This window comes from Diabrotica virgifera, chromosome 1, assembly GCF_917563875.1.
Source record: "Diabrotica virgifera virgifera chromosome 1, PGI_DIABVI_V3a".
NCBI classification, from domain to species: Eukaryota; Metazoa; Arthropoda; class Insecta; order Coleoptera; family Chrysomelidae; genus Diabrotica; species Diabrotica virgifera.
This window is the reverse complement of record NC_065443.1, coordinates 291,958,324-291,971,750: the sequence shown is the minus strand read 5'-3', so window position 1 is coordinate 291,971,750 and position 13,427 is coordinate 291,958,324. Positions and strand designations below refer to the sequence as shown.

The window sequence follows — 13,427 nt, the reverse complement described above, 5'->3', positions numbered from 1 at the left end:
AAAGAAAATAAGGCTAAAATAAGAAAAAAGAACTTTAAACTTATTTGCTATAAACATAAGAGTAACTTATTTGCTGCAAATTTTCAATTAAATAATTTTCAATCTAGTTTAGTAGCAAAGCATAGCGATAAAGACTTATGGCATTTACGTTTAGGACACGTAAATAGAAGGGGACTACAATTGTTGGGACTTCCCTATTCAGATAAACTATGTGACTCGTGTCAACAAGGAAAAGCCACAAGGCAACCTTTTAAAGAAGTTATATACAAAAAATCCTCTAGAGTTGGGGAACTTTTACATGTTGATACTTGGGGACCATCCAAAGATCCCACATTTTCTGGTGAAAAGTATTACTTATCAATTATTGATGATTTCTCACATTTTAGTGTTGTATATTTAATGACAAGAAAAAGCGAAAGCGAATCACATCTTATTAATCATATTGAAAAATTAGCTGCAGAAGGCAGGAGAGTATCTAGAATAAGAATGGATAAAGGTGGAGAGATGTCTTCTAAATATTTTAAAAACTATTGTATACAACATGGTATAGTACAAGAATTTACTGCAGGGTACACACCTCAGCAGAATAGTATAGCCGAACGACTTAATCGTACTATTTTAGACAAAGTAAGAGCAATGTTTGTAGAAACAAATCTTCCAAAGAGTTTGTGGGGAGAAGCAGTTAGAACAGCTGTTTATCAGCTTAATCGAACTCCATCACGAGCAATTGAATTACAAGTACCAGCAGAAATATACTTAGGCAGACTTGACTTGTCTAAACTTAGAATTTTTGGTTCAAAAGTATGGTACTACAACCTACCAAAGCAAAGTAAATTAGAACCAAGAGCAAGTAAAGGTGTAATGGTTGGATACAGTGGTGCTGGTTATAGAATTTGGAATCCACTGACCAAGCAAATCAAAATTTCAAGAGATGTTGTTTTCGATGAAACACAGTATAAATATTCTCCAGAAATATCGTCGAATAATCAAAATGTTGAGGAAATTTTACCAAGCCAAAATGAATTGGAAACATTTGAAACAAATTATGAAGAAAGTACAGTCCAAACATTAAGAAACACTACTGAAATTAATTCACAAGATGAAGAACCAGTAAATTTACAAAATACCAAAATTACTTCCTCCAATAGAGAAATAAAACAACCTTCGAAGTTCAAAGACTATGAACTTTATTATGCATATTGCTTAGTTACATCAACACCAGTAACTTATGAAGAAGCAGTAGAGGAGGATGAATGGAAGCAGGCAATAGAAACAGAACTAGAATGTCTTGAAAAAATGAACACGTGGAGTGAAGCCACAAAAATACCTCATGATCAACAAATCATAAATACAAAATGGGTATTTAAAACAAAAAGTGATGGCACGAAAAAAGCTCGCTTAGTCGCCAAGGGTTATGAAGAAGAAGTGTTTTTAGATATATATTCACCGGTAGCTAAGATGGCAAGTGTAAGAATTTTATTATCACTGGCTCTCAATAACGACTGGAAGGTATACCAATTAGACATTCCTTCAGCGTTCATCAACGGAGTGCTACAACATGATGTTTATATTCATTGTCCTAAGGGTTATAAACGACAAAGCAAAGTTCTCAAACTACAAAAGGCTTTATATGGACTAAAAGAATCACCCAAATGCTGGAACCAACGATTCAACAAATGGGCAATCAAAATTGGTTTTAAAAGTGCGGAAAGTGACTGTTGCGTTTATACAAAGAAAAATGTGTGTATGTGTATATGGGTCGATGATATCTTATTGTGCGGTGAAGATAGCGATTCGATTCAAAAAATTATTGAAAGTTTAAAAAGTGAGTTTAACGCAAAAAATCTTGGTTGTGTAAACAACTTTTTGGGTATTGATTTTGAATATTCTGTAAATAAAAATGATGTAAAAATGTATATTTCTCAAAAACCCTTAATCAATAAGATAATTGAGAAATTTAATATGACGAATTGCAATGTTAGCAAAACACCAATGGAAACAGGTTTTCAGGTTGACAAAACTAATGCTAATAATCAAATCTCTGTCAATGTGCCTTATAGGCAATTAATTGGAAGCTTAATGTATATTGCATTGGGTAGTCGCCCTGACATAATGTTTTCAATCTCTTATTTGAGTCAATTTCTCGATTGTCCTGATGATATATTATGGAAAGCTGCTAAACGTATTATTAGATATTTAAAAAATACAATTAATTTCTGTCTTATATACAGTAAAAATATAAAAAGAAAACCTTTAATATTTGCATATTCAGACTCAGATTGGGCAGCAAATGTAAATGATAGAAAAAGCATGTCAGGAGGTATAGTATATTTTCTAGACAATCCAGTTTCATGGTATTCAAGGAAACAGAGCACTGTTTCATTGAGCAGTACTGAGGCCGAATATATTTCATCAACTGTTACATGTTGTGAGTTATTGTTCACAAAAAACTTAGCAGAAGAATTATTGAACGAGAAAATAACTGGTAGTATATTATATATAGATAACCAGGGAGCTATATGTATTGCAACAAATTCATTTAAAGGTAAAAGGTCTAAGCATATAGACACAAAATATCATTTCATTCGAAATTTAATTGAAAACAATGTAATTACTTTACAGTACATAAATACAAAATCAAACTGTGCTGATATTTTCACTAAAGCTCCTTCAAATGAAATATTCTCACGTCTCAGAACTTTGATCAAAATTCAAGAATGTTGAAAGTTTTTATAGATTAGTACTTTTATACTTTAGGCACAACTCATGTGAATTATCTATTTGCTTTTTTTATTTTTTATCATATTCTCATGTTAATATTTTTTGAGTTAATGAAAGTTATTTTTTGAATATTTTTCTATATAGGTATGAGTTGTAACCTGAGTAATGTAGGATGTATAAGTATGTTTTTATGATTTCATTTAGTTCAATTTTTGTCAAGACTTGGTTAGAGTCAAGATTGTTGTTTAGTCGACAATTCATCCAAATTTACTATTTATGTAAATGTTGTATAAATTGAGAGGGGGTATTGAAATGTTAGCTATCCTGATCCCCAAGTATATGTAAATCAGGTTGGCAATATTGACAGTTGAAGTAGTCTAATAAAATGGTCGTCACGAAGCGTTGCATATGAATTATGTCTCCCAGTAAATATACCTAATTAATAAGTACTCGGCAAGCTTCCTTCTCCAAAAGACCTCTGGTTATCTCTTAACTTGACTTTGTGAAACCGGCCGTTAGAGGCGATACTGAACCTTCCTCCCCTGCAGTTCTGGCAGTTCTGCATAGGAAGGGAGGCAGTAACCACCGCGTTAAAGCTGCGATAGACACAAATAATGAAACCTGGCGATCTAGTGGGCCATCTTAAAATCTTGGATGAAATTCCTTTGGATTTTAAAGATAAGCCAACAGACATGCCAGTCAAATTCGACTTCGAAACATTATTTAAAGTGGTCATAAAAAACCACCCAATGGATGAAGCAGTTAAACCAAAACTAGAGGAAGGTTCACTCGTATGGTATACGGATGAATCTAAGATAGATGAAAGGGCGGAAGTGGGAGTTACTGGGCTGAATTTCAGGCTATCCAAATCTCTTGGAAACGCCCCAACTATTTTTCAGGCAGAAATACATGCCATATATGTAGATTAGTGCCCAAGAATGTCTCAACCGAGACACTCGTAGGGCAAAATTCTTCATGTTATCAGTCAAGCTGCCTTAAAGGCTCTAAAGTCATTTACTTGTGAGTTAAAGTTGGTTTGGGACTGTAAACAATCCCTTAAGAAGCTGGCGAAAGGCAACAAACTAACTTTGATGTGGGTGCCAGGTCACAATACCCCATTGTGATCAAAAGAAGGGGCCAATACACCATTCCAAGGTCCAGAACCCTTCTGTGGACTACCAAAAAGCCACATCAGAGAGGAGCTGCGGACCTTTGAACTCAATCAACTACAACTATACTGGTCTAACACACCAGGACAAAGGCAAGCAAAAAGACTCATAACAGTGTCACCTACTGCAACAAACCGCCTTCTCAAAATAAGTAAAAAAGAGATTAAAATGGTCACTGGCCTTCTCACTGGTCATTGCCCTCCGAGATATCATCTCAAAAAAATGGGCAAATCAGATAGTGAGAACTGTCGTTTCTGTGACAACGAAAAAGAAACGGCAGAACATATTCTATGCAATTGCGTAGCACTGTTCCGCAAACGAATAAAATTCCTAGAAGAGGTCACCCTAACACCCTCTGACATAGGAAACAAGTCACCTAGGATGCTAATCAATTTCATCAGAAGTATTGGCATCCTAGAGTTTAACTAGATTAAGGTATGCACAAAAGATCTTTATAGGTCGAAGAGCGGAGAGGCTCGATAGCCTTTACCGACCTCATAATCTAATCTAATCTAACCGTGGAAAAATTGCTGAGAGTGAGTCAATATAGCTGCACAGCCAGACAATCGAGCGCCTGAAATTGCGATACGTATTGACGAATCCATTCGCATAACCCGCTTAAGAGGAAACAGTAGCGATCAACAGGTAGCAAAAACGCGTTCCAAGATTGCGGCTGTAATTTTGAATATTTTTTCGAGATATTTGGCACACGCATTCGTAATATAATAAAGAATGGCGGTACAGAGCCCAATTTGAAATATATTAATATGTTTAAATTACTCTGTAATTAAATAAATTATTAAAAAAACGAGCCTGTACCGCCATTAAGAACAAAAAACCACACTTTCTTCAAATAAACTTTATTATCCGATGCCTAGATTTTGTGTCATTTTGGAACTACTAAAATTTTTTATTTCATTAGTAGTTCCAAAATGACACAAAATATAGGCATCGGATAAAAAGTTTATTTGAAGAAAGTGTATTTTTTTGTTCTTCTTAATGGCGGTACAGGCTCGTTTTTTTAATATTGTATTTAATTACAGAGTAATTTCCACATATTAATATATTTTTCAAATTGGGCTCTGTACCGCCATTCTTTATTATATTACGAATACGTGTGCCAAATATCTCGAAAAAATATTCAAAATTACAGCCGCAATCTTGGAACGCGTTTTTGCTACCTGTTGATCGCTACTGTTTCCTCTTAAGAAATTCGAAAATGTCGTAGATTTCTTTGCGGAAGACTTTTATTTGTTCATCATAAGGAAAGCGTGGCAACCAAAAACGTAGCGATGTACTTCCTCTACCACTTTTCAGGCAAAAATTTTCATTTAAGGTCGCAAGGAAAATCCTTATTTTTTCAAATATTCTACAATTTTTATTATACAGTAAAGACGTTTAGGTTAGAATAAATTCATTTTCTCGAGAATGGACTATTTTTATCTTTTACGATTTTTGGCATACATAAAAAAATGCTAGTGACAATATCCTTCTTTTTTTCTCCATTAATTGAATTTAAAAAAATATTTTTTGACACCCTGTATAAATTATTATGTTATCGATCTGGTTGCAGTGGCGGTTTCTCCATAAGTGCAGTGCACGTGAACCCCCAAAATTATTTTCACACCAACATTCACACATGTAAGATTTATCATTCTATAAATAACATTTTAATCTAACTATACAGTAATTGAAATTCGAAATAACAGATCCAAGGAGTTTATAAGTAGCTAATAGGTAACATTTAATTCTTTTTATTCTATGTCAAAGGAGAAACTTCACGGATGCGAGGCCTTAGACAGAACCCCTCGTACACCGCTCTTAGGGTGGTTCCTATTCCAATGACTTTTTATAGATCAAAATACAACTCACCACCCGCCCCGCTACCCGCTATAGCCCACAAGTTTAGATGGCCACAAGAGCACAAGTTGGATGTGATCTTATGGTGTTTTCAACGTGCACGGCCCACGTACGTTTAAATTTTGCTTTCGTGTGAAGTTCGAATTTCGGAACAATATTAAGAATGGAAGGATTTGTGGATGTAAATGTTAGCGTGGAATATTTAAAATCAATTAAAAATGCCGAAACCAACTTTGTTAATTAAGAATGTACCTACCAAAGTGCAAAGGTCGGGATTATAAATGATTATTTAAAATGGAGATTTGTGTAAAAACTTACAAATTGTGTAGGTGTGAAGCACATATTTGGAGAAGAGGAAGCATAATGAATAAAATAGAAGATACGATTTTAACTATCCGACGCAGTCCACTTAACTAAATTTTTGATTAAAAATAATTTACAAGACGATTTTTCTGAAATAATTTGAATTCTTCAATTACTTGTTACGATGCCAGTGACAACTGCAGAAACAGAACGATGTCTCTCTGCATTGAAACGTATCAAAATCTTCCTTAGAATAGCTATGGGCCAAGATCGATTAACTGCACTCGCAATGTTTTCAATTAAAAAAAAAATGATTCAAGAAATTCCAAATTTTACTGAATTTGTTTGTGAATAATTTATCTAAAAAAAAGGTGACTGACTTTCGTTACAAAACTTGCTTGTAACATTTAAACACTAGATTATAATTTTAAGTCAATAATATTTATGTAATAATATTTAATGTTAATCATTTATGATATAAGTGTTAAAAGTACACGTTTAAGGCACGAATGTGAAACTCGCTTTCGCTCATTCTGCAATTCACATGAGTGCCTTAAAAATGTACTTTTTAACACACATATCATACAACATTTTTTCTACAAACGTAATTACAGGACAATATCTACAAAAACTTTTACTTGAACTTGACTGACATTACAATTTTATAATTTTTTGACATTACATCAAAATTGCATATACGGTCAATACGAACTGCAGTGCCTTAAAAATTTTTTAAAGCACTAGTGCCTTAAAGTAGCATTTTTAACGCTCGTATGGAGTGCTAAAAATTGCATTTTTAACACGGTTGTAGAAAAATACATTATTTATTGTAATTTTTAATAAGGTCCTTTGATTTTTACAATTTGACGACACTCAACAAATTTTACCTACGGAAATAGGGTCTGAAGGTCTTTTTATATCTTAACACATGTGTGCACCCCCAATATTTTACACCAGGGGCCGCCAATGTCTGGTTGTGATGACGTAATCGATGATTTTTTTATGAAAATAGGGGTCGCGTGATAACTCATTTGGAAGGTTATTCAATTCTCTATTCAGTAATATAAACATTAATATAATCACTTCTACAGGGTGTGCAAAAACATTTTTTTTAACTAAATTGACTACATTTTACTCCTCTCATAAAGCAGAAAAAAACTATCTGGGCTAGAAGAGTTGTGTACTGAGTGATAAGCAGAGATCCGATTTATAGACAACAGAAATTGAAGAAAAGGCGCCTATATAGATACTTTTTATTAAAAAAGACAAATCTTAACATATAGACAATATAAGTATAACTTACTATTTATTATACAAAGTGAATCAACTAAATAAAATCACAAATATATTTATACAACATAACATTAGTAACATAATAAATTAATAACTAAATAATTGTTTATTGATAAATAAACATTGTAGGTATCTAGTGTAGGTTGTCTAATGCATCGATATAATTTATTTTTTCAGTAAACTGTGTGAAATAAATTTCAAATGCTTTTACGAACTTCTTACTTAACAAAATGGCTTAAAACAAATTTCAGACTTGTAATAATTTTCCTCAGTGTGCAATCCCATCTGAAATATGCTTCCAAATTGTTTGAATAATTTGCTTACAACAATTTTCACACTTAGTATACTAAATTATTGTTTAAAACAAATTTAACACTTATACTCTGGGCTAATTAGCAAAATACAAGGAAATGTTATTTACCAGCAATTTTATTGATGAAATCGAATCTTATGATTCTATATATTAATAATCTAGGTATGCAAAGTCCGCAGATAGTATGCTACTTTTTTATAAACTAAATGGCGCCCGAAAATCATGTTTTTTCTATTTTTGCTCTATAACTCCAAAGATTTAAACTTTACACCAAAAACACACAAATAAAAATTCACCGTTATTAAATTCTGCATAGAGACATGTTTTTCCGATTTCCTTCGACGAAAATTTTCCTCGGAAAATGCGGGTTTTTCCAACAAAATCTTTAATTTTCAACTAAAATTTTAGGTAAGTAATTGTTTATCAATAATTAAATAGCTTGGTAATATAAAAGCTCTTTTTTGGTATAGACTATAATTCCAGAAGCCGATGGAAATTGAATGAACAGTTTAGCAACAATTAAATTGTTAATTAAAAATTTACGGTCACTATAATAACCACAATTACGATGCATAAGAGTAACTATGATGGTATAGAAAGGCACTATACCTATTTAATGTACTTTACAAAATTGAAATTGGACTATTTATGCGGCCTCAGGAATATTTTAAAATTATAAACAATTTTTTGGCTTATAAACAAATAGAATATCTCGGGAAATATTAAATTAAATTAAACCATGAAAATGGTATTGGAAAGAATGCGGCAGGACGCTCCTTATAAGGAACAAACGTTTAATTGTGATAAGTGGTTCCTGAGACACAACCGGTTTTCATATCTTTAAAATACTCATAGCATATATTATAATAATAAAAACTATCGATATTTCGAGTGAAAAATGCCGAGAATAGCAAAATTTCAATCAAAAATTAGGTTGGAGAAAATGGAATCTCAAAGTTCAAAATCGGTATACGTTAAAAAATGCATTCTCTTGGCTTCCCATGGAGCAATTTTCTTCATTTTATTTTTGTTACCAAGTAACTCGAGTAGAGCCATCTAACTAACGAATTATTAAATGTCAAAGTTGCTTTTGTTTTGTCATAATAAATTAATTTATTTATTATAACAAAATTTTTTAATGTGTTTAAACAAATATTGTTTAAATAATTATATAGCTTTCAAATGAGAATATTTGTATTTTTAACGTTAAAGGGTACATTTGTTTTAAGTTTATCTAAAAAAAGTCTACAACTGGAAAAAATATGTAGCTTTTTTTCTTATAAATTAATTTATTAGAACAAAACAAAAGCAACGTTGACATTTAATAATGAATTAGTTAGATGGCTCTGCTCGAGTTACTTAAGAACAAAAAAAAATGAAGAAAATTGTTCCATGGGAAGCCGAGCAAATGCATTTTTTAACGTATGTCGATTTTCAGTGGCGGCTCGTGATTTTTACAATAGGTGAGGCTATACCTAACTCTAAAATATCTAGACAAATTTGCACTAGCCAAAAAATGTAATGTAAGGGCCCATTTTTTATTTACATTTCATAATATCATATCATTTTAAAAATAATTAGTCTAATTGTAAAAGTTTAATACCAAAGTTTGTGTCGTTTATTTGTTAACAATTCCATCTTTGTAAAAAATAAATACAGATTTGAAGTTTTGCAGTCCATACAGGTTGAAGGTTCACATTTTTTAAGATACTCAACTGAATTTTTTTAATTCTAAACGTGGCCTACTGCGGATCCAAAAACATGATAAATTACCGATATTTTGCTTTGCGTTACAAATATCGGAAAAAGTTATTTGAACAAGTTGTTCCAAATATTATTCTAACCCCAAATACCAGATTTCATAACAAAATTCGCACTTTTAGTTCTTTCATTATTTTTAGTCAGGACCCTAAAATTCGTTGTCCCGAGATGCACGCAACGGCAACGGAGCCGAGAAGCTAGTTAGCCTCCGTTGGTAAATCTCCGGGCAGCGTGTGATGGCACCGTAGATGCCGGGTCTCCTTAAACGCCTGCTGCGCTGCTGCGCAGTAGCAACGAAGGCTGGCCGGCTTCTCGGATCCGTTCATGCATCTCGGGATAACCCAGGGTCCTGCCTACAATAATAATAAAAAAACTGAGACGCAATCATGCGCTCTAATGCTAATGCTCCGTGCGTATGGATATTTAGTGATAATATGAAATTTACACGTTGTATAATAGTGAGAGTGCTTGTTGTTTTTCGCGATTCAAGATAAACAAAATAGTGTAGCGTGTGTAAAAAATTTATGGGGAGGCTAAGCCTCCTCTGACGAGCCGCCACTGCCGATTTTGAACTTTGAAATTCCATTTTCTCCAACATAACTTTTGATTGGAATTTTGCTATTTTTGGCATTTTTCACTCGTAATACATATCGATAGTTTTTATTATTATAATATATCTTGAGTATTTTAAAGATATGAAAATTGGTTTGGCGAAAGAGGACCGAAATAAAAAGGTGATGGTTCGAAAATTATGATCCTATTGTTTATATCTTTGCCGTACATGCCGGTCAACTTTGACCAGTTGTATCTCAGGAACCACTTATCACAATTAAAGATTTTTTTTCTTTTATAAGTAGCGTCCTACCGCATTCTTTCCAATACCGTTTTCATGGTTTAATTTAATTTAATATTTCCCGAGATATTCTATTTATTTATAAGCCAAAAAATTGTTTATAATTTTAAAATACTCCTGAGGCCGCTTAAATAGTCTAATTTCAATTCTGTAAAGTGCATTAGATAGGTATCCCAGGCAACCAAGTGACGTCAATAACGTCGAGGAAACGTCAGCTTTTGGTTGAATATATACACGTGTTTGAACATTAGGTCGTGCAAGTACTTGGAGGTGATACGAGAAACGATCGTGCGCGAATAGGGCTTTTCATCGATTGTCATTTGTTTCGAGCTTCTGTCATCATGTGTCACATGATAATATTAATATATCTCCGTCATACCTCTTTGGTTTGTATCATTGGTATATACTAATAACGTACGACGTAGATATATTAATATTATGTGACACATGACAGAAGCTCGAAACAAATAACTGTGAATGAAAAGCCCTATAGCGGAGAAATCTTGCAACTTTCTTAAATAATTCATATTGTCGATTGAAATTGTCAAATTGACATATATTTCATACCGACTGTAATTGAAGGTGTATGGTACGAAGAAATATTCGTGGCACCGAAACCTTCGTCAATGGACTGGCTTATCAGCAGATCAACTATCACATGCCGTACAAGATCGAGAACGATATCGGCAAATTGTCATCGATGCTATCCACGCCTAAAATTTGGGCACGGTACTTAAAGTCGAAGAAGAAGATGGCTTTTCTCTAGCGTGTATCCTTAAATGCTTTTTCAAATTTCCTAACTCAGTAAATTGCTTAAAACAGATTTCACACTTGTAAGGTTTTTCTCCAGTGTGTATTCTTAAGTGCTTTTTCAAAGTTCCTGCTTCACTAAATTGTTTAAAACATATTTCGCACTCGTGAGGCTTTTCTCCAGTGTGCACTCTCAAATGACTTTTCAAATGTCCATCATGACTAAATTGCTTCAAACAAATTTCGCAGTTGTAAGGCTTTTCCCCAGTGTGTATTCTTAAATGAATTTTCAAAGTTTTTGAGTCACTAAATTGTTTAAAACAAATTTCACACTTGTAAGGCTTTTCGCCAGTGTGCACTCTTAAATGTGTCTTCAAAGAACCTGCTCGACTAAACTGTTTAAAACAAATTTCACACTTGTAAGGTTTGTCTCCAGTGTGTATCCTTAAATGATCTTTCAAATGTCCATCTTGACTAAATTCCTTCAAACAAATGTCGCACTTATAAGGCTTTTCTCCAGTGTGTATCCCTAAGTGCTTTTTCAAACTGTCATTTCGACTAAATTCCTTCAAACAAATTTCACACTTGTAAGGCTTTTCGCCAGAGTGAATTCTTAAATGCTTTTTCAAAGTTCCTGCTCCACTAAATTGCTTAGAACAAATTTTGCACTTGTGAGGTTTGTCCCCAGTGTGTATTCGCAAATGCTTTTTTAAATATCTTAACACCGTAAATTTCTTCAAACATGTTTCACACTTGTACAAACTTGCTCGTGAGATTGGTATCAAAGATCCTTCGGATTCCGTTTCAATCTCGTTCTGATTTAAACCTAAAACAAAAATCAAATTATAAACCGTTACTTGCAGGAAAAGCAGATCATATAGAGACTGTAATAACTCTAGAATAAATAAACAAAGTAAAAACCACGCTATGATAAAAGTTCAGGTATGTCGATTCGCTAATCTGATACACAACTATCTATACTACAATCACCATAAAAATGCACTATATAGAAATACACAAAGACACGTTGAATGGTCGAGGAGCACTCCCAAATCATGATTTGGGCGTGCTTCTCGTGCTTATTTATTTCTAGTGCATCTTTATAGACAGTTGTGTCTCAGATTAGCGAATCGAATATAATGATGATAACTAATTAGGGGAGGGTGGGCCACAATAAGACAAAATTCACTTTATCATTTTTTTATTTTTTTTGTATTTAAAAAATATTGTATGATATTCGTGTTAAAAAGTACATTTTTAAGGCACTCATGAGAATTGCAGAACTCGCTTCGCTCATTCTGCAAACTTTCACAGGCGTGCCTTAAACGTGTACTTTTAACACTTATATCATAATACGTGCCTTAATAGTAATAAACAGTAGCGATCAACAGGTAGCAACAAAATATAACTTCGGGAGATAGTATCATAAACTTTGGCAACAGTGGTAATCTTTGATATTATCTAAGATTAATATTTTGACAATATCATAGTCGCGCTAAATGGAAGTAATAGAAAACGATTTTATTATTAATAAATAGATATTTATAAAAAATAAACCAAAATGGGTGAAAATTGTATGTTAAGATAGGTATTTAGAAAGGTATTTGCATGAAATATCTAATAATAAAAAAATAATAAATAATCATTTTTTGTTGTGAAGAAACAAATTTCGATTTTCGCATAATTTTGGCACAGTTTTTAATGGACTTTTTCTTGGAAGGTTTCACTTTATTTTTCGTTTGATTTACTTTTTCCATTTTGTTAAACTTTTGATAATATTTTTAGAATAAAAAGGATGTGTGTGTACTATGTACGCACGTAAGAAGTTATACTTCTAAATATGATTTCAATAATATACTTTCGGACACTTTATTTGTATTTTATTTAAAGATTAAATTAATTTTTACTTACTACTTTCCAAACATTTTTATTAAAACAATACCAACAATTAAAAAAAGATTAGAAAACACCAGGATTCCAACCGGGGTCCTCTTGATCTCCAGTCCAACGCTCTACCACTGAGCTATACCCTTTTGATTATCCGGGCTACAAGATTCAAGTTCAAGTAAAATATACTTACCTACCTACATCTAACTAAAACTCACAATTAACAACAATCTATTCTTTCAAAGAGGCCAACAACTTATACAACAACAAATATATAATAAATTAACTATCAATAAACACAACTTTCCTATGAAACAACAATAACGAATTCCTAAATTAACACACTACTGCACTGAACAGATATCGATAAAGATAACAGAACAGATTAGAGAAAATCTGACGCAGGTTTGTCAAAATGACAGTGATAATTTCTCTATGTTGCCTAATTAGTTATTTAGTTATAATATGTTCGATTTCTTGTTAGAAATAAAAAAATTTAGTAGTTCCAAGATTACAC

General features: G+C 32.6%; 1 protein-coding gene across 1 annotated transcript in view; it reads right to left on the bottom strand.

The window, feature by feature from the left end:
- Positions 1-7,267: 7,267 nt before the first annotated feature.
- LOC114328958 (zinc finger protein 664-like) overlaps positions 7,268-13,427 on the bottom strand; it is a 34,229-nt gene continuing 28,069 nt past the window's right edge. The window contains exon 2 of the mRNA XM_050642145.1: positions 7,268-11,849. Within this exon, the coding sequence (XP_050498102.1) occupies positions 10,987-11,849 (863 nt within the window). The 3' untranslated portion in view covers positions 7,268-10,986. The remainder of the gene's footprint in view (positions 11,850-13,427) is intronic.